Here is a 26,521-nt window from a genome sequence, read left to right as displayed (position 1 = left end):
AACACTGGGCTAGAGAAGCAGAGGTGCCTCCATTTTCCATCTTGCTGATAATTTTAATCATGGAAAAAGATAAATGTTTAATTTACTTTAATTGCCTCTGATGGTTTTCAGACTCTTGCATAAAGTTGCAAAGATTACTGCAATCATCAGCAATGATCTACCACCTTTTTTTTAATGCTGCTTCCTCATGAATGTCTCATGTTTTTATGATCAAAGAGCTTGTGTCTTTCAGACTGTATACATATGAAGTATTATAAAAGCACCCAGCAAGGATTCCACAGTCAGCTCTTATTCCATGCCTTATAAGACATAGAAGGGAGAAGCTCAGGTGTATTAGTTGGCCTATGAAATCTAACATGTGAACATTGAGCAAACTGAACTAGGTTATTTTCTGCTAAATCTAGCCAGTCCTTTAGCCATTCACAACATCCGAATTGTTAGAATTATTTTTCCATAATGCGTGTATTCAAACAGCAGATTGATTTCTGATATCAAGCTTGGGAAGCTTCAGTCAGAAAGAGAAAGCCTATCTGAAAAAAAGTGTCTTTTAATAAAAAGATGCCTCCCACACTGCTTGATACTGCTGCCTTCTTAAAATAGATTCATTAGATCTGTCCATCATTCACCTGTTTCATAGGAAACACTTTAAACATAGCTATTAAATAATGGAAATAGGGCAGCTATTACACATTGACTTTCCCTGCGTATTTATTTCTAGTACAAAACGTGTAAAGATGGAAGTGTGCTTGGGGTGACTGTGACAAGGATTGCACTGCTGACGCACTGCCAAGCTCTGACCCAGGCATGTGGATACACAGAAGGTATGAAGTACACTTCCTTTGCTTCATCCTTAAAATCAAGTGTGAATTGTAATTTTTTCTCACCAGGCTTCTGTCTTATGTTTTACACAGATCTGTGTCAAAGGCTTCTTGATTTAAAAACACAAGGTTTTTTTCTTCATTTGTTTTAGAAAATATATACACATTTAAAATATCTTTGTGAGAGGTACAAATAATGTCCTAGCCAATATAAATTCCACCGTGGAGATTTACTGTGAAAGCACTGAGGTCATCAGTCATGTTATACTGAAGCTTCCTTCCTTGGAGTGGGTTTGCCTTGGGCCAGTACCATGTTCTAAAAAATAAACTCTATTTTGTTTTTGTTGGACAGCTGAAACTATTGTGAATGTATTAGATTTCAAGAAGGATGTTGGTTTATGGCATGGGATTCTTACAGTAAGTATGTTTTTTTTATTTTCTGTGAGTATTTGAAAATAAACTTACCTAATATGCTTATTACTATGACAAACTGGGATGTCCTACAGTTTGTTCTCATACAGTTTTTTTCTGCTTTGAAAGCTAAAAATATGTGACTTAAACCCATGATCCTCTGCTAGTGCACTAACCCATAACGAACGCAGTAAAGATACCAGTGTGTTTTTATGTATCATGGAAAGTATTCTGACCCTTTTCTTACCATGTTATTCTGATCTTATTGATGCATGATTTTGAGATCAGACTTTATAGCAGAATCAATTAAATTAGTACTTGCCTCTGTAAGGATATGATCCAATGGCATAGCCATATTGCTACCAACTAGCTTCTCTATCAAAATTCCCACCAACAGATGGTTTTTCTAACGTTAAAGCCTTTAATTACAGCATTCTAATGCTTTAAATTGCATAAATTGTCTACTTGCTGATTGAATATCTTCCTCAATTGACATGGGAGGAAACTGACCTGTTCTTAAGGACAGCGTCTGCTTGCTGCACTCAGTGACTTCACTGGCCATTTTAAGAACAAGTATCAGGTTTTGAAGGGTCAGTGTTTGGGAGTCCTAGGATGTACAGATCTTTCATACTGTGATTCCCAAGGACCCAGTACACTACTCCAATGCAGTGTTAAGCTGTTCTTAATATCAAAGGGCAGTAATAACACTTCTGAGCAGAAATGATGTTAGGCCTAATGCTCATTAGTATCTCCCTCAGAGTGGGAGATCAGTTTTGGATCTGTCATTGGCTTCACTCAGCTGCTTTTTCTAAACTTCCTGCAACTTTTCATTACCTTGTTGAAAATACCGGAATTAGCCCACCTGGAGAAGGACTAAAACCACCATAATGTATTTTCTGTTAAAATAATCTCTGCTTCATCTGAGACTCCACTTTCTTTACTGTCTTTTAAATAATTTGTGCCCCACTACCATTAGTAGTTTTTCCATCTTCGGAGAAGTGGATTTCCTTAGGCAGATATGTTGCAGTTACTTGTCCTTTTAAGTAGAGAGTCTTCATATATACTGAATTTTAGCAGGCTTAGGGACAATATAAACCTATGTAGCAAACATGCAGACATTCTCCGATGTTTTTTTAATTTTTTTCTGTTTGAAGTGAATTGCTTAGAGTATAAATAGAAGGAAGATATTACCTTTTTTGAGTACTCCTTCAATGTTATGATCTGATTAATCTTAATCCTTAAATAAGGCATTAGAAAATGAGGGTCTTTTTCATCTTAATGTAGATATTGCCAGCATTGACAATAGAACAAGTATAGAGTTATTTGCAAAAATGTCCCTGCCCATAACACAATATTAATAATTGCCACGATTGTTGTATAAAACCCATCTATCTTATTTGATTTCAGAGTGTCATGAACATGATGCATGTTATAAGTATTCCATATTCCTTAATGAAAGTGAATCCACTGTCATGGATACAAAAAGTCTGTCAATACAAAGGTAAGGAACAAGAAGTAGTCTTGATAGTCAGAATATAGTAGTATAAATTGATATACAGCTGTATAGCTTTTAAATGGTGTATTAGTAATCTTCCCATTCTTATTGCAGCAAAAGTTGCCTGTGTGAAATCCAGAGACATGCACTGGGCATTGGTGGCACATCGAGATCAGAGGGACATCAACCTTTCCTCACTGCGGATGCTAATAGTGGCTGATGGTGCAAACCCATGTAAGTTATGCTTCTGCATTCCTAATAGAGAATAGGAAGTATTTTATGTCTTGCATTTTAAGTTTCATATTTCAGTCATCTTAGCTAAAATCATTAATGAAGTGTAGGGTTTGTCTGCTGCAAACTATATGATCTTTATGGAAACAGGAATTAATTCTGGATTTTTTCAAAATATATTTTTCTTTAGCTAATCCTGAAGCAAACTTGATATTCCACATAATGTAAGTTGCGGTAAATCCAGTTTTGTTTATTTGTTAAATCCAGTGATGTATAAAGACTGAAGTAGATAACCTTAAGCTATACAAAGGATCAGAATGTTTCTTCTGAATTATGGAACTCACATGCAGAAGTAACTGAGATTTTTAGGGAAATACGCTGCTCTAGAGAACCACATCTGGATCATTTAATGACCACTAATAGCATGAACTGTTTCTCTATATTGTTTAAGATATCTCTGTATAGGTGTTCTGCCTGTTTGTAGTAGTTTGTTTTGAATTTCTAAATTAAATCTTTAATTTGCTTCATCTTATAAAAGAAAACTCTACTGAAATTCATTATCATAAATCTAGCAGTAATAACTTTTCGGCGTAAGTATAGTGCAAAGACTTTATGCTCTTTTTTCTCCGTATGCATGCACAACTGTATATACATAGTTGTAGAAGCTATGACTTCTTTTCCAGTGGACATGAGGACTTTTTTTCTTTTCCTAAAATGACTATATATTCAATAGTAAGTTTGCTGTTTGAATAGCGTTACTTCAGAAAACAGATTATTTTTCTCCTCTGATTTTTTTTTTCCTTTACCCTAGGGTCTATTTCTTCCTGTGATGCATTTCTCAATGTCTTCCAAAGTAAAGGTCTGAGACAGGAAGTCATTTGTCCCTGTGCTAGTTCACCAGAAGCACTCACTGTGGCTATTAGAAGGTACTGTGTTACACCAGTGTAAAAAGACTCACTGTAAAATATAAGCAGTAATTTGAAAATAAATGAAAAATTTATTCAAGGATTAATCTGCATACTTAACTTCTGCATGACAATTTTAATTTTCATTTTGTTTATGTCCAAAGAAGACATACCAGAATAATTTATAGAGTAATAATTTAACTTCAGGGTGCTTTATAATCCCCTTTCTGTAATTTTATCTGATTTTAAATGAAATAGACTGACATGCAGAAGCTAATGCTGCAAAAAGATGTGGGAAAATGCCACCGTAAGCTTAAAATTAATTACAATGTGGGAATTTAGGGTGGAATAGGTATCAAGGAATATCATGATTTAAAGTAGCCTGTTTAAAGAGAATTATGACATTCTGCAGGTTGTTTTTGGCTGACTGGCACTTTTTAACCATTCATAAACTCTCAGTGATCTGGAAATGCTCTTTGAGTCTGAGGAGTTTGTGCCTAGGAATAAAATTGATAAATTCTAATTCAGTATGCAGCAGCCACCTGTTATGAGTGTTGTAGCACGCAGTAAATGGCGTAACTGTTGTCTGTTTTGGCAGAGTTTTCCTAAAGTTGTACTGAGAACAGTAAGCACTTTGTTTTTAAGTTCAGGTTTCTGCAGTTGTTTGTAATTGTTTCATGTGTTAAAACATGCAATATAAAAGTGTAATGCACTGTAATAGCATTAGTAAAAGAATTCTTGCCACGAAGCTTAAAATACACTGTCCAAGTGAAATTTAACTAGATTTTCAATTAGCTTTCCAATGAAATATCAGAGGAAGAAATGTCATGAGGCCAAGCGTGGTTGACTTTCAACCACCTACTTATTAGCTTAAAACATCTGAAAGCCATCCATCAAGCACTTTTCCTGGCCAGGTTAGTTTTATTTCTGTGAACTAGACAATCTCACAGAGCCCTTCATTCAGCTCCACCAGCCTATTCTCAGCTTTATACCAAGGAATACATTGTTTTCTCCTTGTGATGGGCTTCCCTGTCATAGGCTGTGAAGACTTTTGCTCCCGTGGAATGAGCTCTTGTAGGTTCAAAGAGGAGGTGGATGGGGAGCAGACATTTCTTGTTCTGAGCATTGATTAACGAGAGAGCATTTTCATTTCCTGTGTGAGCCCTGGAAAATCTGCCCCATATCACAGGTTAAGAAGTGGGAGAATTCACTGTATCTCAATGTGCAATGGATGGTGTGCCCTTTCTAGACTTAAACTCTGTGCTTGTAGCTATCTGAAGCACTAGAGATTAATTTTCAAATTAACTAGCATTGAGAGCTTACATAAAAAAAAATTATTAGCACATAAAATAGTGGATAATTCAAAAAAAAGGCATTTTTATCTTCAATGCCTCACTTTGTAATTACAGAGCAGTTCTTATTATAGTGAATGTTACTGAACACGTATCTCCTTTTTTTGAAGTCTGTTTAATGGTAGGATAATACCATCTGAACTTCACTTTAGTTTTTTTCATTTTATTCAAGCCATCTCTGCTGACAGTAAAGTCATTATCATACATGTTCCAAAGAGTTACAGCTGCAGTATGCATTAAAATGACTTCCTGCAGAGCACAGATCCAGAGAGCTCCCTGTTAATGCTCCGACTCTTTCAAAATCTCCACTGTATTTTTACCGATCTTCCTACAAGGAAGAGTAACAAACCCAGTTCAGTTGAAATACCCTTATAGTTTAGAAAAAGACAGTCAGTAATAGACTAATAGGTATTCTAGCCTTAGAGCTGAATCATTAAACCTAATATTTAAAGGAATGTGTCATTCAAATAATTCTTTTTGGTATTCCCATTTGGTTTATTGCATGTTAGTCTGAAACCACTTGCTTAAGGAGTGCTGAAGTTTGGGAACAGATCTTTTCTCATTTAAATAACTGACAAAAATAGTAGTAGAATAGATTTGTAGTAATAACCACTCAAAATGCTCTACAGCTACTCAATATGAGCAAATCAGCTTTGAAGTAGGTGCCCATTGTCCCGCTTTCATGGTTAAGTAAACTAAAGGAGTAGGTTTGTCTGGTGGTTTAAGCTAAATTTACTTAGCATACGAAGTAGGTGGTAATATATCTTTGTTTAGTTGCTCCTACCTTAGCCAAAGGATTTATCTTTGTCTAGCAAGGAATCTTACATAATTCCAAATCCATTATTAGACATGAATGTGTAAAGAAAATTTAAAAATGCTTACTTTAAAATAAATTGTAAATACATTGTAATAGGATTATTTATATCTCATCTTCCTTCCAAGTGATTTCCCTCCTTCTCCTTGGCAGAGATGCTTGCTTTAGGGTTGTTCCCATGTGGATATCATGCACAGGACAAAATAGGATACCATATATTGCAGGATTCTTGCTGACAATTTACTTTCTAAAAGGATGCATAGGTGTACGGTACTTAGCTCCCTACTTCGCTCCTCCATCCTGGTCCTCTGACTACATTCCCTTTTGGTGTCAGATAGCTAGTTGCCTGCTAGGAAGTTCAATGACAGTTAACTGGTGTCTCATTCAAGGATCCACCTGAGACTACCAGGATACCAGAAGTACTCTGCAGCTCTGAAATGCTTGTCCTGTGGAACCCAGGTCCTTGGCATGAACATTTTCCTTCTGCACACCTGCTTCCATTGTGTGGCACTTCTTGCTAGCCCAGGCAAAGCTGTTTTCTCAACCGAGGCCACAGCAAGTGTAGCTCTACTGACAAGTCACTGAAGTTGATCCTAGCCAGCCTCATGCTTCTAGCTTCGCTCGTTTGCACCCCCATTCCTACACAACCAGAGTCTTTCAAAGCCGCACCCACTCTTCTTTTTAGTGGTCTTTAGATATGATAAGTAATGCAACATAATGTATATGGTGAAACCCCAGATGTCTCTACTCCTAGCAGATTGTGAGCAGCTGTGTGTGCCTGCAGAAGACCTTTCTCATGAGCAGTGAAATGTGTGCTTTGAGAAGCAAGAGTGATAGAAAGTTGATCAATAATGTCACTGACAGTTCCTTTTACATGACGGGAATGTTATTTATCACAGTTGCTTGTTTACTAGCACCATTTGTTATGCTCTACTGCGTTTTCAAGCATGCCCACATCCTTCTTTGTTGACTATGTCACTTGAGAAATATGCCGCATAAAACCTATTAATTGAAATTTATAGTGCCGATCACTGCAAGGTCTTACATGAGCATGGTGATCTAAGGCCCATCTAGTATTTCAATCACAATAGAGGAGAAATATCATATTAAAGGACATTAGCTGTTAAAAATAGTTGTGTTATGATGGACTATTTAGGAAAACTGCAGAATCTTGAACTAAATATTGGCTGGTTTATCCATCTTGAAATTAGCTAGAGTCTGGCTGCTCTACATGGATGCATTATCCACACTCAAATCAGCATCAGGTTAGCATTTTGCCCCCTTCCTGGAGGTGTTCAAGGCCAGCATGGATGGGGCATTAAGCAGCCTGGTCTAGTGGGAGGTGCCCCTGCCCCTGGCAGAGGGGTTAGAACTAGGTGATCTTTAAGTTCCTTTCCAACCCAAACCATTCTATGATTGTATGAATTTAGAATGCAGGGCAGTATAAGAATCTTTCCAGACATATTCCCCTCACTTAATAGCTTGCATATGTCAACGTTCATTTGCTCAAGCCACACTTTATGTACATATAATGGTAACCACTGGTACAGCTGGTGGTTTTATATTGAAACAAGTTGACAGCTTATGCTGATGCTTTGGAATTGTACAGTGTCTCAGCAGTGAATCTGAGCCAAGTGAGGTGTTACAGAGAGACTGCATCCACACCATTTTGACCATGACTGGTGAAGGTGTAATTTGTTTTAGTTTTCTGTGGTAAATTAGAATAGGAAGAATTCTATTATATACATTAAAATACGTAAAGTCCATGCAACTCTTACAGCACTTTGCTGTGAATCTATTACAATCAATTTATTCTGTTTAGTAATTTTAAATGCTTAAGGATTGGGAAGTCATAACTGTGATTTAAACACAGCATACTTGTATTCTAATCTTGGCTTTGATACCAGTATGCTAGATTTAAGCCTTTAGTCTGGCAGGTGAGTTTGGTTTCCTTCTAGATTTTCTCCAAGTAGGTAACCTGTAGTGAGTTTATCAAGTCATTTACTGATCAGTTCTGAATATTTAGATTGCATTTACCTCCACATCATCTGTACTGCCTTTCAGTGTTTTTAAAACAAGACAAAAGTTCTTTACTTGGGTAATCAATCAATCTTTATAAACCCATCTGAAAATAAATACAGGCAGTTTGAGGTAAATGTTAGGTGTTACTTTCATCTCTGCAGCCTCAAATATGTGGGGGCTACTGAATGGGAGAGTTGACAGACATAATTACTCAGAAATGACTGAAAAACAGGATTCTGTCAGGTCTACTAAGGGAAAAAAAGAGGTGAAATTTTAAACTCCCAAATAGAGGAGTATTTGCAATACTAGTCTACTGAGAATAAGTAAATGCTTACGTCTTCCTGATGGTGCACTGCTGTTATAACCTGTGGTTGCAGGCCAACAGATGACAGCAATCAGCCACCAGGAAGAGGAGTTCTGTCCATGCATGGTCTCACTTATGGAGTGATTCGAGTGGACTCTGAAGAAAAGCTTTCCGTTCTGACTGTCCAGGACGTTGGATTAGTGATGCCAGGAGGTAAGGAACTTTCTTTGAAACTTACTATGATTCATCAACTTAAGTAGTTAGCTGTAGAAAGTCATAGGTGGGCATACTTTGCTGCCAGACTACCAGCTTTGGGATTAGAGCATGCGTGCTTGAAAATGTTATAGTCCAAAAGCATTACCTTCTAAAACTATATGGTTTGGAAACCCTGAGATTTCTTCTCTCTGTTTACCTCAGTGGCTGTCTCTGCTCACATTAGCAGCATGTTTTAAACAGCCTGCCACCACTTCAGAACGTCCATTCCTTAACTGCGAAACACTGATAGACAAAATAGGAAAGTTGGAGTACAGTGCCTGGAGGCTATAAATATCCACAATTCTGACCCAGATGAGACTCAGTAGCGAACATTTTCATAACCAATGTTAAGGATCAACAAAATTGCTATCTGAAGCCTTGCAGAATGTTTTTCCAAAGATCTTGTGCTGTCACCCAGTTATTAGAAAGAGGAGGTATGACTGAACAGTTCATGTTGATAAATTCAAATTGAAGCCAGAACTTCTAAAGATAAGATTTTTCATAAGAGCTAGATTTGAAATGAGATGTTTTAGGGACTAAAAAAGGGTGATACTGTAGTTTTTCATAAGCAAATGTCTGGTATACATCAAATGAATAAAATATATTGACACATCTTGCAAAATTTCAGTTGAACAACTTAAAATAAAGGAAGATAACATTATTTGCTGTCTAATAGTTTTCATGTAAGATATTACTATAGATGTGCCATCTTGCCCTTCATACTACATTCTGACAGTTTTAATAAAAGTACACACTCCTGTTTATCCTCAGAGCGAGAGAAAGGTCATTCAAGATTCTTTACGCTTGTACTTAGAAGACATGCTGATGTGTTTGTTATCTCCCTTGTTCATCAGATCCTCTTCCCAGCTGCAAATTCTACTCATGCTGACCTCCTACACCAGGGATTGTAGCCAAAGCAGCATACTGGATTCTTACTTACATGGCTTACACATAAAAACCACAGGGTGTTACGTGCTACTTCGTTAGAGGTGGATTTCCTGATTGCCTGCCTCCCTAGCACTATAATTATTATCAAGAACACCTTTAGGCTAGGTGATTTTCACTGAGTGCAGCAAATCTGCTGTATGAAACTTGGAACACAGTCACACTTCACAATGATATTACAGATCAACTAAAATTTTAGAGAGTAAGGCAAATGAGGTTTTATTATCACTGTAAAGACTGAGTTTACATAAAGATCTTTGCATTCTTTATGTAAGTATTAGATATAAATAATAATGTGGAATGACTTAGTGTTTGAGAAACCAGTTGTTAGACATTAGAGTCTACATATAATTTATTTATTTAAGTCAACTCTGCCATGGTGTCTTTCCCACAGCATTTATTTTACTCTGGAGTTAGTTTTATAATATTTTTTAAAGTCCTTTGCTCTCCCTTTAGCTATAATGTGTTCAGTGAAGCCAGATGGAATCCCTCAGCTCTGTAAAACAGATGAAATAGGAGAACTTTGTGTATGCGCTATTGCAACGGGTACATCATATTATGGACTCTCGGGCATGACCAAAAATACTTTTGAGGTAAGCTGACCAAAAAATGCTATATTCAGTCCTTGCTTTTTAGCTTTTCTTATTTCCAGATAATATTTCACATAAAATATTGATAGTACTAATAACAGAATGGCAGTAATAATCAGTGCTGATGGCTAGGTTCCTCAGGTACTCTAGCCAGATAATCTGCACTGAAGCCCATTTCATTAAGTGCAATAGCAGATCTTTATGTGGGTTTAGTTTTGGCTCTGAAGAGCTTTTGTTTTAATTTTGAAAGAAGTTACCAGAGGCTGAAACAATCAGGAGGAAAGCAGGAAGAAAAAGTTCAAAAGGTAATACTGTACAAGTCTAAGAGCTAGCTACGTGCAAACTTTGATTATTGCAAACAGTAGGAATGATTCTGAGTATCTTTAAAAAGCAATTTCCAACATTTCCACAACACCGCCAGCATTTAAGGTTTGCATTTATATAGAATCTTGACAGATGTAGTCTTCAAGAGGTATAGGAATAGCAAAGATACCTTTTTCTAATTGGTCCCCAGCTGCATTTATTTGAGTTCCCTTAGACGAAAGCCTGTTTGCTTTGTGGAATCTGTTTTCCAGTAGGTTTCAGCTCCAATGTGGACAGCTGTATTGATAGCGCCGTTGTACTCCCTCACTTGTTCTCATTAACTTCTCCTGAAGCCTTTATGAAAGGCTGAACAAATCAGAGAAATATTGAAAAAAATAGAGCTGAGATTTTTATTTCATCTTTTATTAGTTGGGGGGAATGTTAAGAAAAATATATTTACTTTCCCCTTAACAAATGTTCTAATATTGCCATTTTTAATGGACCAAACATGACTAATGTCTCCTGGAAATGCAGATTTGAATGTTGTAAACCCTATACATTAAACAATGGAGGCTAGTGGATACAGTTCTCCATCTGCTATTGAAGCCTGGAATCCTACTATGCTATTGTATTGTGATCTGAAATTTGTGGATGGCTGATTACTGTGCTACCAGTATCATTGGTGGTACTTGGTATGAATGATAATCTTGGATTTGACACTTTTCAGGGTAGAAAGGTAATTATATTCACTTTGTAGTACTTGCTGTAATTGTAAAATCAGAATTCATAACTGGGTCTGCAATTTAACAACATATTTAGACAGATTTAGACTTACTCCTAATGGTAGGCAAATAAATTGCCATTGATTGAGCAGGACCACTCATTTTTTAAGTTAAGCATGTTCTTAGGAGCCCTCACCTCTTCTGTTTTACTGGCTAATTTGTATTGCAAGTATTAGAGAGTCAGAGAGTCTTGTGTTCCTGAAATGAGTTATGGCTGAGGATGTATAAGCATTAAATCTGTTCAAGAAGAGTTACTTGGAGGTATACGGCAGCAGATATTGACCTTTCTTTTTAGATGAGCCTTGAAGGACACTTTATAGTCATGGTGTGCAACTTGCCATTGTCTTAAATAACTTGCCTTTAGACTATTTAAGATTAAAGAAGTGACTACAGGGAAATGTGATTGTGTCAAAGTGCAACTTGAAGTAGCTCACGTGCCAGAAGGATAATGCTGTGCTAGTTAGGATGGGAAAAGTGGCAGAAATCTATCCTGTGGAAGTCATGTATGTGTCTGGTGTTCAAAGGTGTGAAGAAGTTCTGTATAGGGTCGTATTTTCACTTTTAGGCGTGCCGTGGAAGGCAGTATCACTGGTATTGTGAGGATGTAATTGGCCTTAGATAAAAATGTAGTCAGCTGCAAGAGTCATTAATGTAGAGAGTACCTTAAAATAGCTTTGGTTCATGCCTGCTTATTTCTCTATACTGTGATGGAAACGAGCATGAGGTACTGAAAAGAACCCCTACTCTAATGTTTATGATTTAATTTTTCAGTAACCCTATACATAGAAAGTTAGCTGCACTCTGCATAGCAGTTTTTTTTTTATTCACTACTGTTTATGCTAGTTTATACATATTTTTTAACCTCATAATTGACTTACAGAGCTATCATTAGGGAAAACGTGTGTGATAACCAGAGCAAGATTGAACTTGGTGGAACTCAGGTACTGAAAATTACACACACCAATCTAGGAGTTTTCTGACACTCTCTTTAGGGTCAGTGAAGAGTAAAGAGCACCACCAGCAACCATTTACTTCATTCCAGAAGAGCCACCTGAGGGATCATGCCTGAAATATTTCACAGCATGATTTCTGTGTATAGAATTGAAGACCTCTGTTTCTCTCTCTTGCAGGTGTTTCCTATGACCAGTTCTGGTGGCCCTATCACTGAATATCCTTTTATAAGGACCGGACTATTAGGCTTTATAGGACCAGGTGGACTTGTCTTTGTTATCGGCAAAATGGATGGGTTGATGGTTGTCAGTGGAAGAAGACATAATGCTGATGACATTGTAGCAACAGCACTGGCCGTGGAACCAATGAAATTTGTCTACAGGGGAAGGTTTGATGCTTTCTTTTTTTATATTATGTAGAAATTGTTATTTTGCTTAGACCTGGCGTAAGTGACCCAAAATGCTTTCAGAAGGCAGTGCCTAGTGTGCATTGTGGTTTCCCTCCGATGCTGTTCTTATTGGTAGAACCAAGGAGACAGCAGAAGGAAACCTAAGACAGTGTTGAGGCAGATTTGAGATACCAAGGTCCAAAACTATATGAAAATTTCCAGTTGTACAGACGGCTAATTTTGAGTGTGTTGACTTAACAGGATCCCATCTGTCTGAGCTGAACATTTCCAATATGCCTAACACTGAAGCTGTTCAACATGACTGTGAATCCTTGTGTAACCTTCCTAACATGCTGAAACTGAGCAGGAGATATCTAAAACTTTTGAAGAACCTAATGTGGTAGCATGTGCTTACACTTGATCACGTGGCAGACCACCCACCAAATGGTGGTGTATTTACTTTCTTTTAAGATGGGGCCAGAGAAGGTGATTATGCTCGCTGTTATACAGCAGTTTAACTACCAAAACCACCTCAGTGGGACCCAAATGTAAGGCTTTTCATATGCTAAGAAGGGTCACTACTCCGGCCCTGCTATGACATTATTCCTGCTTTTAGAGGATTCTAGAACAAAGTCCCCTATTTCTCCTCCAGGAGTGATCCAAAACTATTATTGTTGCTTTTTCCCTTAAATAAAGTACTGATTTATGCATCAGTTGTCTGAGTAATAACAAAATCATAGTTATGGAGAGTTATCTTAGGAGACAGTTTTTTCCATCTTTCCTGGCGTAAATACTTTTCTCTTCTTCTCTTCTATAGAATAGCAGTGTTTTCAGTGAGTGTGCTGCACGATGAAAGGATAGTTATTGTTGCTGAGCAAAGGCCAGATTCTACAGAGGAAGACAGTTTTCAATGGATGAGTAGAGTTCTCCAGGTAATGCTCTTTATGTATGTTTGGAAGCTATTTTTCCTATTTTATATTCTTTTTATTGATCTTTCCCATCCCTAAGGTAACTGACATTTGCCTTTGAGTGATTTTAAGTCCATCTTCAATACACTTAAACTTAACGAGCACAAAATTAGATTCTTCTGAGTGACAGTTCCTGTTTGGGTCACACATGTCCAGAGAGGAATCCTTCTTGAAATCAGAATACTATAAGAAAACAGGGACGATTTGGAGTATATAACAGCAAGGAGAATAGCATAAGATTCGTAAGGATATGGTCATTCATTACTTCAAAAGGGTAATGAGTGAATGTGTTGCACACTGTCAAAAGCTACCAAAATCTCCTACTTAACAGTAGAAAGCAGTGATATAGAGTTGACCTCATCAAAAGTAGATTTATTTGAGCTAGATCTCCAGATATTTTTTTTAATTAATTAGAGAGAATTATGCGTCCCTGGTCCTTCTTTTACTATTGATGCATTTCTAGAAAGATTTTTTATTATCTTTCACAGAATTGGCCAGTCTGATATCTAGTTGGGCTTTAGCCCTCCTGATTTTTCCTCTGCATGATCTCACTTCCTCCCTGTAATCTACCCAAGACACCTGTCCGTTCTTCCAAAGTTCATAGGCATTCCTCTTCTTTTTGATGTCCATCCATATCTCCCTGCTCAACCTAGCTGTTTTGTTCCCTGACCGATAACTGGCTCATGTTCCAGTACATGGGAACAGCTTGCTCCTGCACTGCCAGGTATTCCTTCTTGAAGAGTACCTGTCCCTTTTGGGCTCCCTTGCCCTTAAGGACTGTCTGCCACGGGACTTTATCAACTAGCCTTCTGAACAGTCCAAAGTCTGCCTTCTGGAAGTTCAAGGTGGATATTCTGCTAACTCCCCTCCTCACCTCACCTAGAACTGAGAATTCTACCATCTCATGATCACTTTGCCCCAGGCGTCCTCCAACTGTCGCATCCCCCACAAGGCCTTCTCTGTTCACAAACAACAGGCCCAGGAGGGCGCCTTCCCTTGTCGGCTCATTCACCAGTTGTATAAGGAAGTTGTCTTCCACACACTCCAGGAACCTCCTAGACTGCTTCCTCTCCACTGTATTTTACTTCCAGCAGACATCTGGTAGATTAAAGTCTCCCACAAGGACAAGAGCTAGCGATCTTGAGACTTCTCCGAGTTGTTTGAGGAAGAGCTCGTTAGCTTCTTCTGTTTGGCTAAGTGGTCTGTAACAGACTCCCAACACCACATCTGCCTTCTTGTGGGCTCCTATGATTTTTACCCACAGACGCTCAAGTAACACTCAGATAAAGAAAAGGCTGGAACTCTGGACCTACACTTCTCCTGTTTGTCAGCTGAGCATTTTTGTGACTTTTACAGAAACCATGTCTTAGACCATCATAGCCAGTAAAATTCAGTACTGAACACTGTGGGAGTCCTGTGTCAAGTTACTCATGCCAAAAGTCAGTCCTATTATTCTGAGTATGACTGAGTCACAGCAGTGTCCGAGAATGGTAGGCCGTATATCAAAGGGCAAATATGTGTGGCTCCTTTCATCAGCCGTGTGTGAAGTCTGCAAGCAGACATGCATTACCATGTGAACAAGAAGCTTCTGGTTCTGCTTCAGCTAAGAGACGAGATAGAGGACAGAAGCCAGGAAGATGTGGGACGCTTTGTGCCTCCTTCCCAGTCAGATTTTTTTAATAACAGATGTCTGGAAATGGTAACCAGTTGTATCTGAGTCATCTGCTAGTGATAAGCAAATAATGATACAACAGATGTGTCATGACTCTCAATGATAATCATGATAAGAAACTCTACCAAATTGCCTCTCATTTCTGATGATATTTGTGAGACTCATCTGACACCCCGTGCCAGCCCTGCCCTACTCTGCCTGCTTCTGCAGTGCCTTGCTGTGTCTCTGCATCTCCTACATAGAGTTGAGCTGCACTGATTTGTAGAACTTCTTCCCAGTGGGTTGCACCTTATTGTGACTCTCCCTGACCTTTCCTGCTCCTCAGCAGAAGGCTGAAGGATGGTAGAGCTGCTGTACATATGGGACTGTGTTGAACGGCATCTGTGGGTTTTAGCAGAGGCATTGTTGGGAGGGAGCAGGCAGGCTGGTTATAAAGTTTCTTGAGAATAGTGGAGGAGGAGGAGGAAGAGGGTATTCTAGTGACAGCACGAGTGCAGATCCCAGGTCACTCAGCAGTTCAGTCAGATGAATCCTAGATACTCATTCATCTCCCAGACTGCTGCAAGCTGACCCTTCAGGAAGGGTTGTGGTTCTTGTACCTGGCAGACTGGATGTTAGTTTTACCAGTGCTATCACGCTGGCAGGATGTGAGAGGACTAGACAGAGCCAGGAGACACACTGCAGAACTGGAGAGTGTCTGCCTGGAGAATTTTGTCAGAATGAGATGTTTTCTTAGCTTGAACGATGTAGCAATCTGATACTCTGCAAGTTCTGGTATCTTTAATATTTTTTCTCTGACTGGGCAGGCTCATTTCAAAAACCAAGCCATCTCATCAAGAGGCATAAATGCCAGCAGTATTAAAACTGACTGCTACTCTGATTTCTTTAAATTTTAAGGGTCTGTTTGTCAGTGCTCATCCTTGTGAAACAAAGTCATTCCCTGCTTCAGAAATGTGCCAAATATGAAAGTGTGAAAGATGACTATTTTGGATGACCCATGATGTTTTATCAGGCATTGTGCTGCAGAGGTAGCTGTAGGGAAACAGTTTGGGAGTCACTGGGGAATCATTTTATGTAACACTCTTTATCCCACCCCAGCTGGGTATTGGTTGCCATTTACCAACTCTAGGATCCATTCTATTTTACATTTGAAAAAGAGTGTTTACTTGCTGTATAGTTCTTTCCCTTCAAGCTGATGTTAGTGAGGATCCCATGATTAATCACGGCTTTTCAGAACCTATAAATAACATTAGATCAGGAGGTTATGACGGTTTCACCAGAAATATGAGACATAGTGTGGTGGCTGTCATATATACCTTGCTATTGCTGATCTTTCAGGTAAGATGTTGGCAGACCAGTAGCAAAGTCTTCCAGTAATGCTGTGAGATCTACCACTACTGAAACTGCAATGTTTGTAAAATGAGTAACTGTTTTATTATTCTCTCTTAGGAAATTTTTCGATCAAATCAGTGAAAAATAAAGCAAACAGAAGCTGAACCAAGTATTACTTAGAGTCTCTGTAGAAGTAATTAGTTATTTATTGGTCCACACTTAAGTGTATATCTATAAATGATAACTTGATTCTCGGAAGATAGATAGTATCTTCAAGGCAACAGATGTATGCATGCATTTTCTCAGTTAAAAAGTAAAACACAAGTTAAGTAAATTATGTTTTTGAACATTTAACTACTCATTAGAGATGCTTCCTGTAATTGTTTCTTAGTCTACAGGGATGTCTGAAGTTGTTTTTCTAACTTGCTTGCTGCAATTTTTGTTACAATGTAAAGAAAATAACTAGTTAAAATGTGTATGGAATTAAAATCTTAAGTGCAGGTATATTCCTATTTACCTAAATAAATTACATAGAAACTGTATGTTATAGATTTCTTGAAAGAAATTGAAGTTTACTTCACTTGTCAGACAGTGAACATGGTTACTATAGGATTCAGAGATGCTTATTTTTCAGATTTGTATTCAACAGTTTTTTTTTTCAAGTGGATAGTTTCGTAGATTTCCTTCTATTATTCTCATTTCCCATTGCTCCCTGTCAGTCTTCTACACTGTAATCAGAGAGTGAAACAGTCATTTTCTTGGAAAACATTTAAAAATTCATAAGCTACATACGTCAGTAGGTATATGGTAATATACATGCAACCTTTGAAATTTTTCTTTGCTTTGCAGTATGGACTGGATGTGAAGTTGATAGGAATCCTTTGAACTGTAATTCTGAGGAATGCACAGATTAACATGAGTTTCACATGGGTTGCCAGCCCATCTTTGTAATAAATTTCCAGGATACATGCTGCTAAAATGTGCCTAAGAGGGATGCCTAGGTAGCATTTCTTAATAGATTTCTCTGTATTTATTGGCAGGTTTTGTTTGCTTTTTTATCTTCTGAAATGAGTGTAATAACGTCAGTGTTACATTTCCGTCCACCTGTTCCCACTGAAAAGAACCTCCTTATCACTGACATTGCTGAAGTGGCTTTCCATTGCCAGTTAATTATTAGGGTTGCTTTATGCAGTAATTCAGCACAACATGTGCTTATTAGAATGATGATAAATTAGTCTTTCATTGAAAGACTTCCTGCTCTTTTTAGGCTATTGACAGTATTCATCAAGTGGGAGTTTACTGCTTAGCACTCGTACCAGCAAACACACTTCCCAAGACGCCGCTGGGAGGAATACACCTGTCAGAAACCAAACAGCTTTTCTTGGAAGGATCACTACATCCTTGTAATGTGCTGATGTGTCCCCACACGTGTGTAACAAACCTGCCTAAACCAAGGCAAAAACAACCAGGTAAAGAAATATGACTTAGTGTTGTGTATTCATGGTACTGTATGTAGCAAAATCAAGTTTTAAGATGGTTCTTCAGAAGTTCTTCCACTTTATAAATAATGTTGCATGAAATGGTACAGCAAAGCAGTGACTCAGATGACTGAGAAAGCCCTTTTAGCCTGCTGCAGTCCAGTTGCTGGTTACTCGTGCTCAATGAATCAGAACTTTTTCCAGCAAAATTTTCACTTTGAATCCAATTGTAGATTTTAGTAAGATTAATTTCAAGGATTTCTGGATTTGTAGCCTCCCGTTTAAGACCTGAATTCAGCTGTGTTAGACTAAGCGTTGGTTACTTTCCACTTTGAAAAACAGCTCAGAATATGAAGTGTTCATACCCTCTGGATCTCAAATATGGGGACTGTCCATCATGAATTCAGTGCAAGTTTGCCAAAACTGTCAGCTTGATTCTTTATTTAAAATCTTTGGACAATATTGTAGAAATCAAAACCATAATCTCAGTTTGTGGATACTGGATCTGTCAGAGGCTAACAGTGACTTCCACTAACTTAAAAGCAATGAAGCCTTTATCTGCAGTGCTTGCTTTGGTATTTCTGTTCTTCTGCTTCGCAAATTAGTCACTGAATTAGGGTCAGTGGAACAGAGAAACTTACAGGTACATTATGAATACATTATATATCACTAAGATAAATCAATGCCAGGAACACAGAAACCAAACTGATAGCTTCACGTTCTCCCATTTTTGCATAGTTGTGACATACCTAGAGGATATATTGCTTTCATCTTTTTAAAGCAGTGTAGTCTGTGGATGTTGTTTATTGTACATTATCTGATTACTTAGGCATCACATATTTTGACACTTATACCACATACCATCACTGAGGCGAAGCTCGGACATCATGGACTAGAAGTAAAGCCTGGTATCAATTGCATTTAATCAGTAATAACATTGGAGAAGCAGAAAACAAATGGTATACAGGAGTGTAAATGGTATCTGTGAGACAGGTATTTTTTCCCTAATGGCAGCAACAAAACATCAGTAAAATCTACCTCATGGAGAAGTGTCACCCTTGACATCTTCCTTTCTTCTAAAGTTAAATTACTATTCTTCAATCTCTGGCTTCTGCTAAAGGACTTGCATATATTTTATCACATGCACCATCTGCCTTCCTAATCCTTGTCACTTCAGGTATATAGTGTTACAGAATTGCTAACACAGATGCAACTTACCCTAGGAAACAGAAGAGAGAAATAGGAACATTGTCCCAGAAGGCTGGATGCGTCTCACCTGGTTTTAGGCACTTGAATGGACATGCCTAAATTAGGAGCTGAATTTTGCAAAGATTCCCCTTATCAAGGCAGTCAGGACACGTCTCTGTCTGAAGAGAGCCCGTGCTAAATTGTCTCCTCAGTTAGATTTATTTAGAGAAGATAAATCCAGGCCTACATATCTTCCAGCTACTTCTGGTGCATCAACCGAAGTTTGCATCAACAGAGTTGTGCTCAAGGTTTCGTGTTGTGGATAGCAATGAGGAAAATATTATGTAGTGCAAACAAAATAAAAAGAATTTTCATCCACAAGCAAAGGATTTTTGTTGCACTTAGTGCATTTCTCATTTATTCTAGAAATTGGCCCTGCCTCTGTGATGGTAGGGAACTTGGTCTCTGGAAAAAGAATTGCACAGGCCAGTGGTAGAGATCTGGGGCAAATAGAAGATAATGACCAAGCCAGAAAGGTAAGCTAAACTTTTCTGTTATGGCACATAGAGAGTAGTGTTATCATTGCGCAATTTGTTGTTTGCTTTTTCTAATTCACATTAAGGTATTTCAGAACCCCCTTTACAGATAAATACAAAATAGATGTGAGGGGGGACCACTGCATTTCACCTATATGGATTTTTTTTTTCTGTAAGTGTACATGGGGAAGCAGAATGAACATAGTGGAAAGTGTTAATGGGACTTCTACCAGAAATCACCCCCTATTATATCCTTTTACTAGTTCAAGTGGAGTCCAGGGAGTTTTGTTTGCATATGTGGTCCTGACCTTATTTGTTGTTATTTTAATCCTGTAAAATAAACTTGAAATTTAGCTCTTTTAGGGGCTTATGTGAGTAATTAAATTAGTAAGTTCTAAGCTGTTTAAATATTTATATATTTATAGTAAGATAAAAGACAGGAAGCTAAAGAATTAAAAATTATGCTTAAATTCACAAATCCATAAGAACTAGCTTATTGCTTTGAAAGTGTATGTAGTTATGTGTCCTAATCCCAGCAATGGCTTTATTTCCAGAGTCTGCTGATACCATGCTATAAATATGTGTCATGACAAAAGAATTAATGTATGTTTAGTGCTTCTGAATATTGATGTAAAATCCAACATGTAAATAAGAAAGACGTGGCCAAAATAGCAAAACTATTTGTTTTTTTTAAAAAAACCTAGAAAGTTACTTCATTTCATGACTATCCCTATGCTTTATTTCAGTTCCTCTTCCTCTCAGAAGTGTTGCAGTGGAGAGCTCAGACCACTCCTGACCATGTGCTTTACACTCTACTCAACTGCAGGGTAAGAAGCTGAGGCAGTTACTGTGTCAGGTTGCAGTATGGACAATGGCAGACTGGTACTTCAGCTGCACCTGCTCATGCTATGGCTGAGCACAACCTTTCTGCTTCTTTTCCTGTTAATACGTAACTGCTATGTTCACTGAGGCAGGGAGTAAAAGAGTATAATCATAGCCAGTTGTCAAAACATAGATTGCTTTTGTATCAGACTGCACCTCACAGGTTTCTCATTTCTTTTTTCACCACATATGTGTTGTGGGTGAGCTGACACTGTGAATCTATTTCAATACTAATTGTTTCTATCCCAAAGAGTAGTATTTAATACTGCACACCATCCTGACTTCCAGTTTGAAAAGCATGGGCTTGGTAAAATCAAAGCATTTTCCCTAGTGGGCTTTGGTTTTGAGACTGGAGTGTCTGGGGGAGGTGTGAGAATGAGAAGAGGAGGTGAGGAGAAGAAAAGATATGTCCGGAATCCAACCAGATCTGCAGAGCATCACTAATAAATCTCTTTACATAGCCTACATGAGGTGCCAGCCTGGCACAGCATTTCATTACATAGTAAAATGAATTCATCTGCCTCACATGGTACAGAACTTGTCTTTACTAAGAGTCACTGATTACAGACTTCCTAGGTGATTGTAGATGACAATCCAGTAATTCCCAAGAGCACTGTAGAGAATGAAAGTCTTGATTTCAAACCATCCCACCAAAGTACATTGAGACACATCCATCAAAACTGGGAAACATGTACTGTATGAGGATGTGCTTCCTCAGGCCGTATTACAGTGCTGATACCAAAGTTCAGTTTGAGGCTACTAATAAGTCAAAAAATTACCATTTTTAAATTCAGATTAGTAGCTAATATTAGGTGAACACATGCAACTTGACAGATAATAATGTAGTTGTCTGTGGCAAGATAAAAACTTCAGAGGCAATGCTTTTTTATACATTCAATTTTACACCATTAATATAGTGCATTGTTTGATCTTGTGAGTTAGGAGGAAAGATACTATAATAAAGAAAATGATAAGTACTGTTCCATCTCCTCCACACAGGCTATTTCTTTTGAGTTTTATATAAAGCCAGACTTCCCATGCTGGCAGAAGATTTCAGACAGTAGGACGGAAGAACATAATGTGAAAAACAAGGATTAACAAAATAATTTATCATTCCATAGAAGTGAAAAATAGTTAAATTCTAAAATTCAGTTTCTCTGCTTCTTTAATGCTCCCAATGTCAAGTGTCTTATGTGAAATTTGTTTGAGAGATGTAATACTTTATGGAGAGATTTAATATTTTATGGAAGGGAGTGACAGGTTTGATGTGTTTTAACATAGGCAAGTTTTATTGCCCATCTTGAATTTAAATTCTGGTTTCTAACTTTTTCCCTTTTTAACTTCCTTGCACATGGTCTGTACACTTTGTTCTAAACCATCAAGGCGTCTTGCAGTGGATGACTAATAGAAGTCCACTGTGATTAGTGTTTTCCTGCAGCCCAGTCTTTTTGAGAATTTATAATGTTTCAAAGTTAGAGCAGTGTGTTCTTTTTAGTGTGTATCATGAAGGGTTGCAATGCATGAGGTCACCTCATGTAAAAGACCCGATGGGAGTATTTGCCTGCTGCTTGCCAATTCTTCTTGTCCAACAACAGGATTCTTCTTCCCTGCACTTCATATAAACAATGCCTTTCCACTGGTTCACGTGCAGCACGTGTCAGAAGTTCTAAATGTAAGCAAGTCTGGCACAAATTTACATGATTTGCAGCAATTCCCTTTCTGTGTCAGTGGGGCCTATGCTTCTGATGTATGTGGAGATATAAAATGTCCTTCTCCTCATGACTATGCAGACAAGCAGTTTCTTGGAAGAAGGAATGAAGAGTTTAAGCACATTCCTACTGGCAGGTCTATAGTGACAAGGACACCCAGAGCTCAGGTTAGTTTGGCTGTGTTTAGTGCTGGACAGATGGAAGGTGTCTCTAGTCCAGCATCCACATAGTTGCCTATGTCTTTAGAGGAAGCTTTCTTAGTAAAATGATCTCCACATTGTTCAGAAGACTGACTAAAATTGCCTGAAGTGCATTTCAGTAAGTGGGATTGCTGAAGATGGTGAAGAGGAATGCTAACCCCTGACTTTCCACTTTTTATTTGCAATCAGGTTTGTCCTCTTTGTAAACAGTGTTTGAGTTTGTATATAGTTTGTTATAAAGTTTGTAAATGCCAAGTGATGCCTGGAAGCACGCCACTACTTCCAATTCTAGACCTTTATCAAACTGCTCTCTCCTCTCTGAAACTCACAGTCAATAAATACAGTAGTGGTGTGTTGGAATGGTGGATAGACACCAGCAATCGAGCCAAATGCTTATTATTTCTTGCCTTGTTAATATAAAGTGTAAAGATTATTTATTTAAAATAGAAGACCCTATTGCTCTCTCTCTTAATAAGGACAGTGATACAGTATTTTTTATTACATTCCATTGCATTTTTAATTCATTGTTCTTTTTAAGTGTATGTATTTTCTTACCATTTTTTTCCCCCAATTTCTTCAGCTTCTCTGTTTTTTAATTGAACTTCGTTCTTGTGATAGATGTCAGGTATATCACATTACTGGAGACTGAAATCCTCTTTTTTTCACAGAACAGGTACACAGGTGGAGAGGTGCAGCCCTTCCTCTACTGCCCTGTCCCTTTATATCTGGCCAGACTGGTTCTAGGCACAGTCAGTCTGTTCCACATGTTCACATTTACTCCTCTCTTCTGAGGTGTGAACTGTGGTACTTAATTTTGTGGTACGGATGTATTTATTTCTCTAAAAATGAATTTGTGTGTGTGTGTGTGCATAAGCACACACATACATATTTCAAGGGAATGCAAGAACTGTAACAGTCATCCAGTATAAAGTATGGTAGCACTATTTGAATTGCCAGACCCTGTAGTATATTGTCACTTCCCCTTTTTTCATGCTGACTTACTCAAATTCAACAAATGCCTTTCTTTTCTATTTCATTGATATGCATGTACTTAGCTTTTGTTCCAGACTAATTATTTTCCCCGTCACAAAGTATTGTTTTCTCCTGTCTCTTTTATCTCTTGTCTTTTAAAAAATTTCTGCTGTGCCATTTGGCTTCCTTCCAGCATGCAGACAGCAAAGTACAGTTTTCAGGATTGCTCTCCACAGATTCTCCAGATTGCTGCTGAGGCCCTAAAAGCACTTTCCTGGCTGAAGCAGGAATGCTGCCTGTATAGCAAGGGAAGGAGTACTGGTTCCATGGACAGGGTGTTAGTGTACTAATGTACTACTTTGGTGTAGCTAAAGAAGCTACAAAGGAAGAACGGAGAATGTTCTGCTGGACAAACGTCTTTTCTCTTTCCAGCTACAGTTTGACATAAGGCTGAAGGTTTCAATATTTAAGTTAATTGCATGACACATGGCTGCACCTTATCCAGTAACTTTAAGGTGCAGAGGAAAATAAGATTTTCAGCAAATTGCATGATCTCCTTGACATATATCTTTTTTCCTTTGCAGGGAACAATAGCCAACTCGCTTACGTGTGTTCAGCTACATAAACGAGCTGAGAAGATAGCTGTCATGTTGATGGAAAGGGGACATTTACAAGATGGAGACCATGTGGCTTTGGTTTACCCACCAGGTAAAGAACTGCCATGCTCGGTATCTTGATAGTCCCAAAAGTTTATCAAGATCTTTTAGAATGGTGTTACCAAATGGAAACCATATTAATTGGCAAAACACAGAATATTTACCTTACATACACTTCTTTGAAGTTAGTAAAAAATATTGAAAATCATTTCTCTTTGCATATGCTCTTATTTCTTTTGTGTTCAGTTTTAAGATTAACCTGCATTATTAAAACCTGTCTTTTATAAACAGTCAAATTTAATTACTGCTTTTCTTTTAATTTACTGGAAATATATTTTTTTTTATGAGCACACATTTCTGCTAAAATATTCCATCTGCTGAGTGTTCTTAGATTGACTTCCTTCTTGGAAGTTCTGCATTTTATAAGCATAAAGCAGCAATACCTAGAAAGTAATCCTTTTTTTTTTTTTTTTTAGAATAGAAGTATGATGAGTAAATAGCAGCTGATTAAGAAATACCAAGTGATAGTCTCTGTTTTCTCTACAGATCTTTAACCTAAGACAGCTCTCTGTGACTTGGATTTTCTTCCTTTGACATAAAGGCTTTTAAGCTTGTGTTAATTGGTACCATGTTTGACATTTGCTTGAAATTATTTCTGATCTAGTGCTGCTCTTTTATCTTAAGATCTTCATGTGTGTTGGTGAAATAAACAGTCTGATTTAAGGTCTGTATTGTGATATTTGGTTTGTAAAGGCTGCAAGATAGCGGTTAAATCTTTATAGGAGTAATTTCTCAGCAGATAATATGGGAAAACCTATTCTACAGAAGAAGTCTTCTATTTCAAACTTACATTTTTATTTTCTGTGTTTCATTTGCTGTGAATAAAACATTTTATTGAAGGAACAATAACCTACCAGTATTCTAGATCTATTTCTGCTGAAAGAATAAAACAGCCCCCGTTGTCTTCTTATCAGAGCCTGTGTACAGCAGCAGGGAGCTATCAAACAACAGTATGCAAAGGATGTTTGTGCTGTGGTCTCTTCAGCCTACTTAGGTAGCCTGAAATGTGCTGTCCACAATCTGTCACCTGTGGTTAATATTTAAATAGAACAATGCCTAATTCTATATTAGAAGCAGGATTTCAAAATCATAAATCCCATTTTTACTGTAAAATTTCAGATAGACAAAACAAAGCTGCATATATGAGATTTAATATGACATGAGAAAGACAGTATTTAATGAAAACTCTAGATGTTCTTTCTGCAGTGGATAGGAACAGGCATCGTGCTACCTCTTCCATTTGCTGGGGCATCCCTCTTCTTGTAGACTCTCATTTGTCTAAAAATGTAGATTTAAGAAAATAATTAATCTTTAGAAATCAGTCTTTTTAACAGGTTACCTCCTGATCATAAAAATGGAGTTCAACTAAGTAATGATATCTGGCTGCAGCTTTGTGTGTCGCCTTTGGTTTTTCATGTTCAGAAGAACAGTAAAATTGAAAAGAATCAGTGAAGCTGAACAAATACTGACAAGGGGCTGAAAAAGAAGTCTGTTAAAGGGCTTAGTCACTCATTTAACCTTCTGAGTTGAGTTCCAAGTAATATTTATGCTGACATAGGTGTCTGTGATTAAATGATTTGATTTTCAGGGGAGGATTTTTGTTTTGTTCTTCATGCAGGAATAGACCTGATTGCTGCATTTTATGGATGCCTGTATGCAGGCTGTGTGCCAATAACAGTTCGACCTCCACATCCCCAGAACATAGCGACCACGTTACCTACAGTGAAGATGATTGTGGAGGTGAGCAGACACCTGAAAATGCTTAATATTTAGATTGTTCACAAAGAGAAATCATCGGGCTAGAGGAAGTGAGTAGAGATTGGATCAGTGCTTGTATGCTCCTGATGTGCTCATGGGGTCTGTAAAGCTGACCTCCTTGAGATTGCTGTCAACAGAAGCCGATCTCTTCTGTTCAGTAGTAAAATGTAGTGTACATGTGGTTACTGATTTCCTGAGGTTGAATATTGGAAATTCTGTGTGCAATGAAATGTTTCAGATTCCTTAAAGAAAAAATACTCTCAGCAATATTTGCACAGATTCTCAGAGTTCGGGGGAAAGAAAAATGATGCTGTCTTTTCAGTTTTGTTTCTGTACCATCTTCAGTGACTGACAGCATTCATATTTATGTTTGAATATTTCCTTAAATATATTAAAAGATATGATCAGTAAGAAATATTCTTGTAGTTCCTACTCATGTGTTTTTAAAATTAGCAAATCTTAAAGGAGAATACCTTCAGCACGTGTTATCTAGAATTCAGTGCAGATGGTATTTGCAGTAAACTCACCAGTTCATTTCTTAGTG

The 26,521-nt window shown here is 37.7% G+C and overlaps 1 protein-coding gene across 2 annotated transcripts in view; it reads left to right on the top strand.

Moving 5' to 3' along the window:
• The window catches only part of DIP2C (disco interacting protein 2 homolog C), a 148,209-nt gene that overhangs the window by 67,865 nt on the left and 53,823 nt on the right, over nt 1-26,521 (top strand). For both annotated transcript variants that reach the window (XM_069859320.1, XM_069859319.1), the window contains exons 13-26: nt 719-821; nt 1,171-1,235; nt 2,637-2,730; nt 2,839-2,958; nt 3,767-3,881; nt 8,426-8,565; nt 10,009-10,145; nt 12,358-12,566; nt 13,384-13,498; nt 17,806-18,007; nt 19,631-19,740; nt 20,487-20,567; nt 24,088-24,211; nt 25,838-25,959. In XM_069859320.1, the coding sequence (XP_069715421.1) occupies nt 719-821; nt 1,171-1,235; nt 2,637-2,730; nt 2,839-2,958; nt 3,767-3,881; nt 8,426-8,565; nt 10,009-10,145; nt 12,358-12,566; nt 13,384-13,498; nt 17,806-18,007; nt 19,631-19,740; nt 20,487-20,567; nt 24,088-24,211; nt 25,838-25,959 (1,737 nt within the window). The remainder of the gene's footprint in view (nt 1-718; nt 822-1,170; nt 1,236-2,636; nt 2,731-2,838; nt 2,959-3,766; nt 3,882-8,425; nt 8,566-10,008; nt 10,146-12,357; nt 12,567-13,383; nt 13,499-17,805; nt 18,008-19,630; nt 19,741-20,486; nt 20,568-24,087; nt 24,212-25,837; nt 25,960-26,521) is intronic.

Source organism: Phaenicophaeus curvirostris, chromosome 6 (genome assembly GCF_032191515.1).
Source record: "Phaenicophaeus curvirostris isolate KB17595 chromosome 6, BPBGC_Pcur_1.0, whole genome shotgun sequence".
Taxonomy (NCBI): Eukaryota; Metazoa; Chordata; class Aves; order Cuculiformes; family Cuculidae; genus Phaenicophaeus; species Phaenicophaeus curvirostris.
The sequence above is the reverse complement of the archived record's forward strand: the minus strand, read 5'-3'. Positions and strand labels throughout refer to the sequence as shown.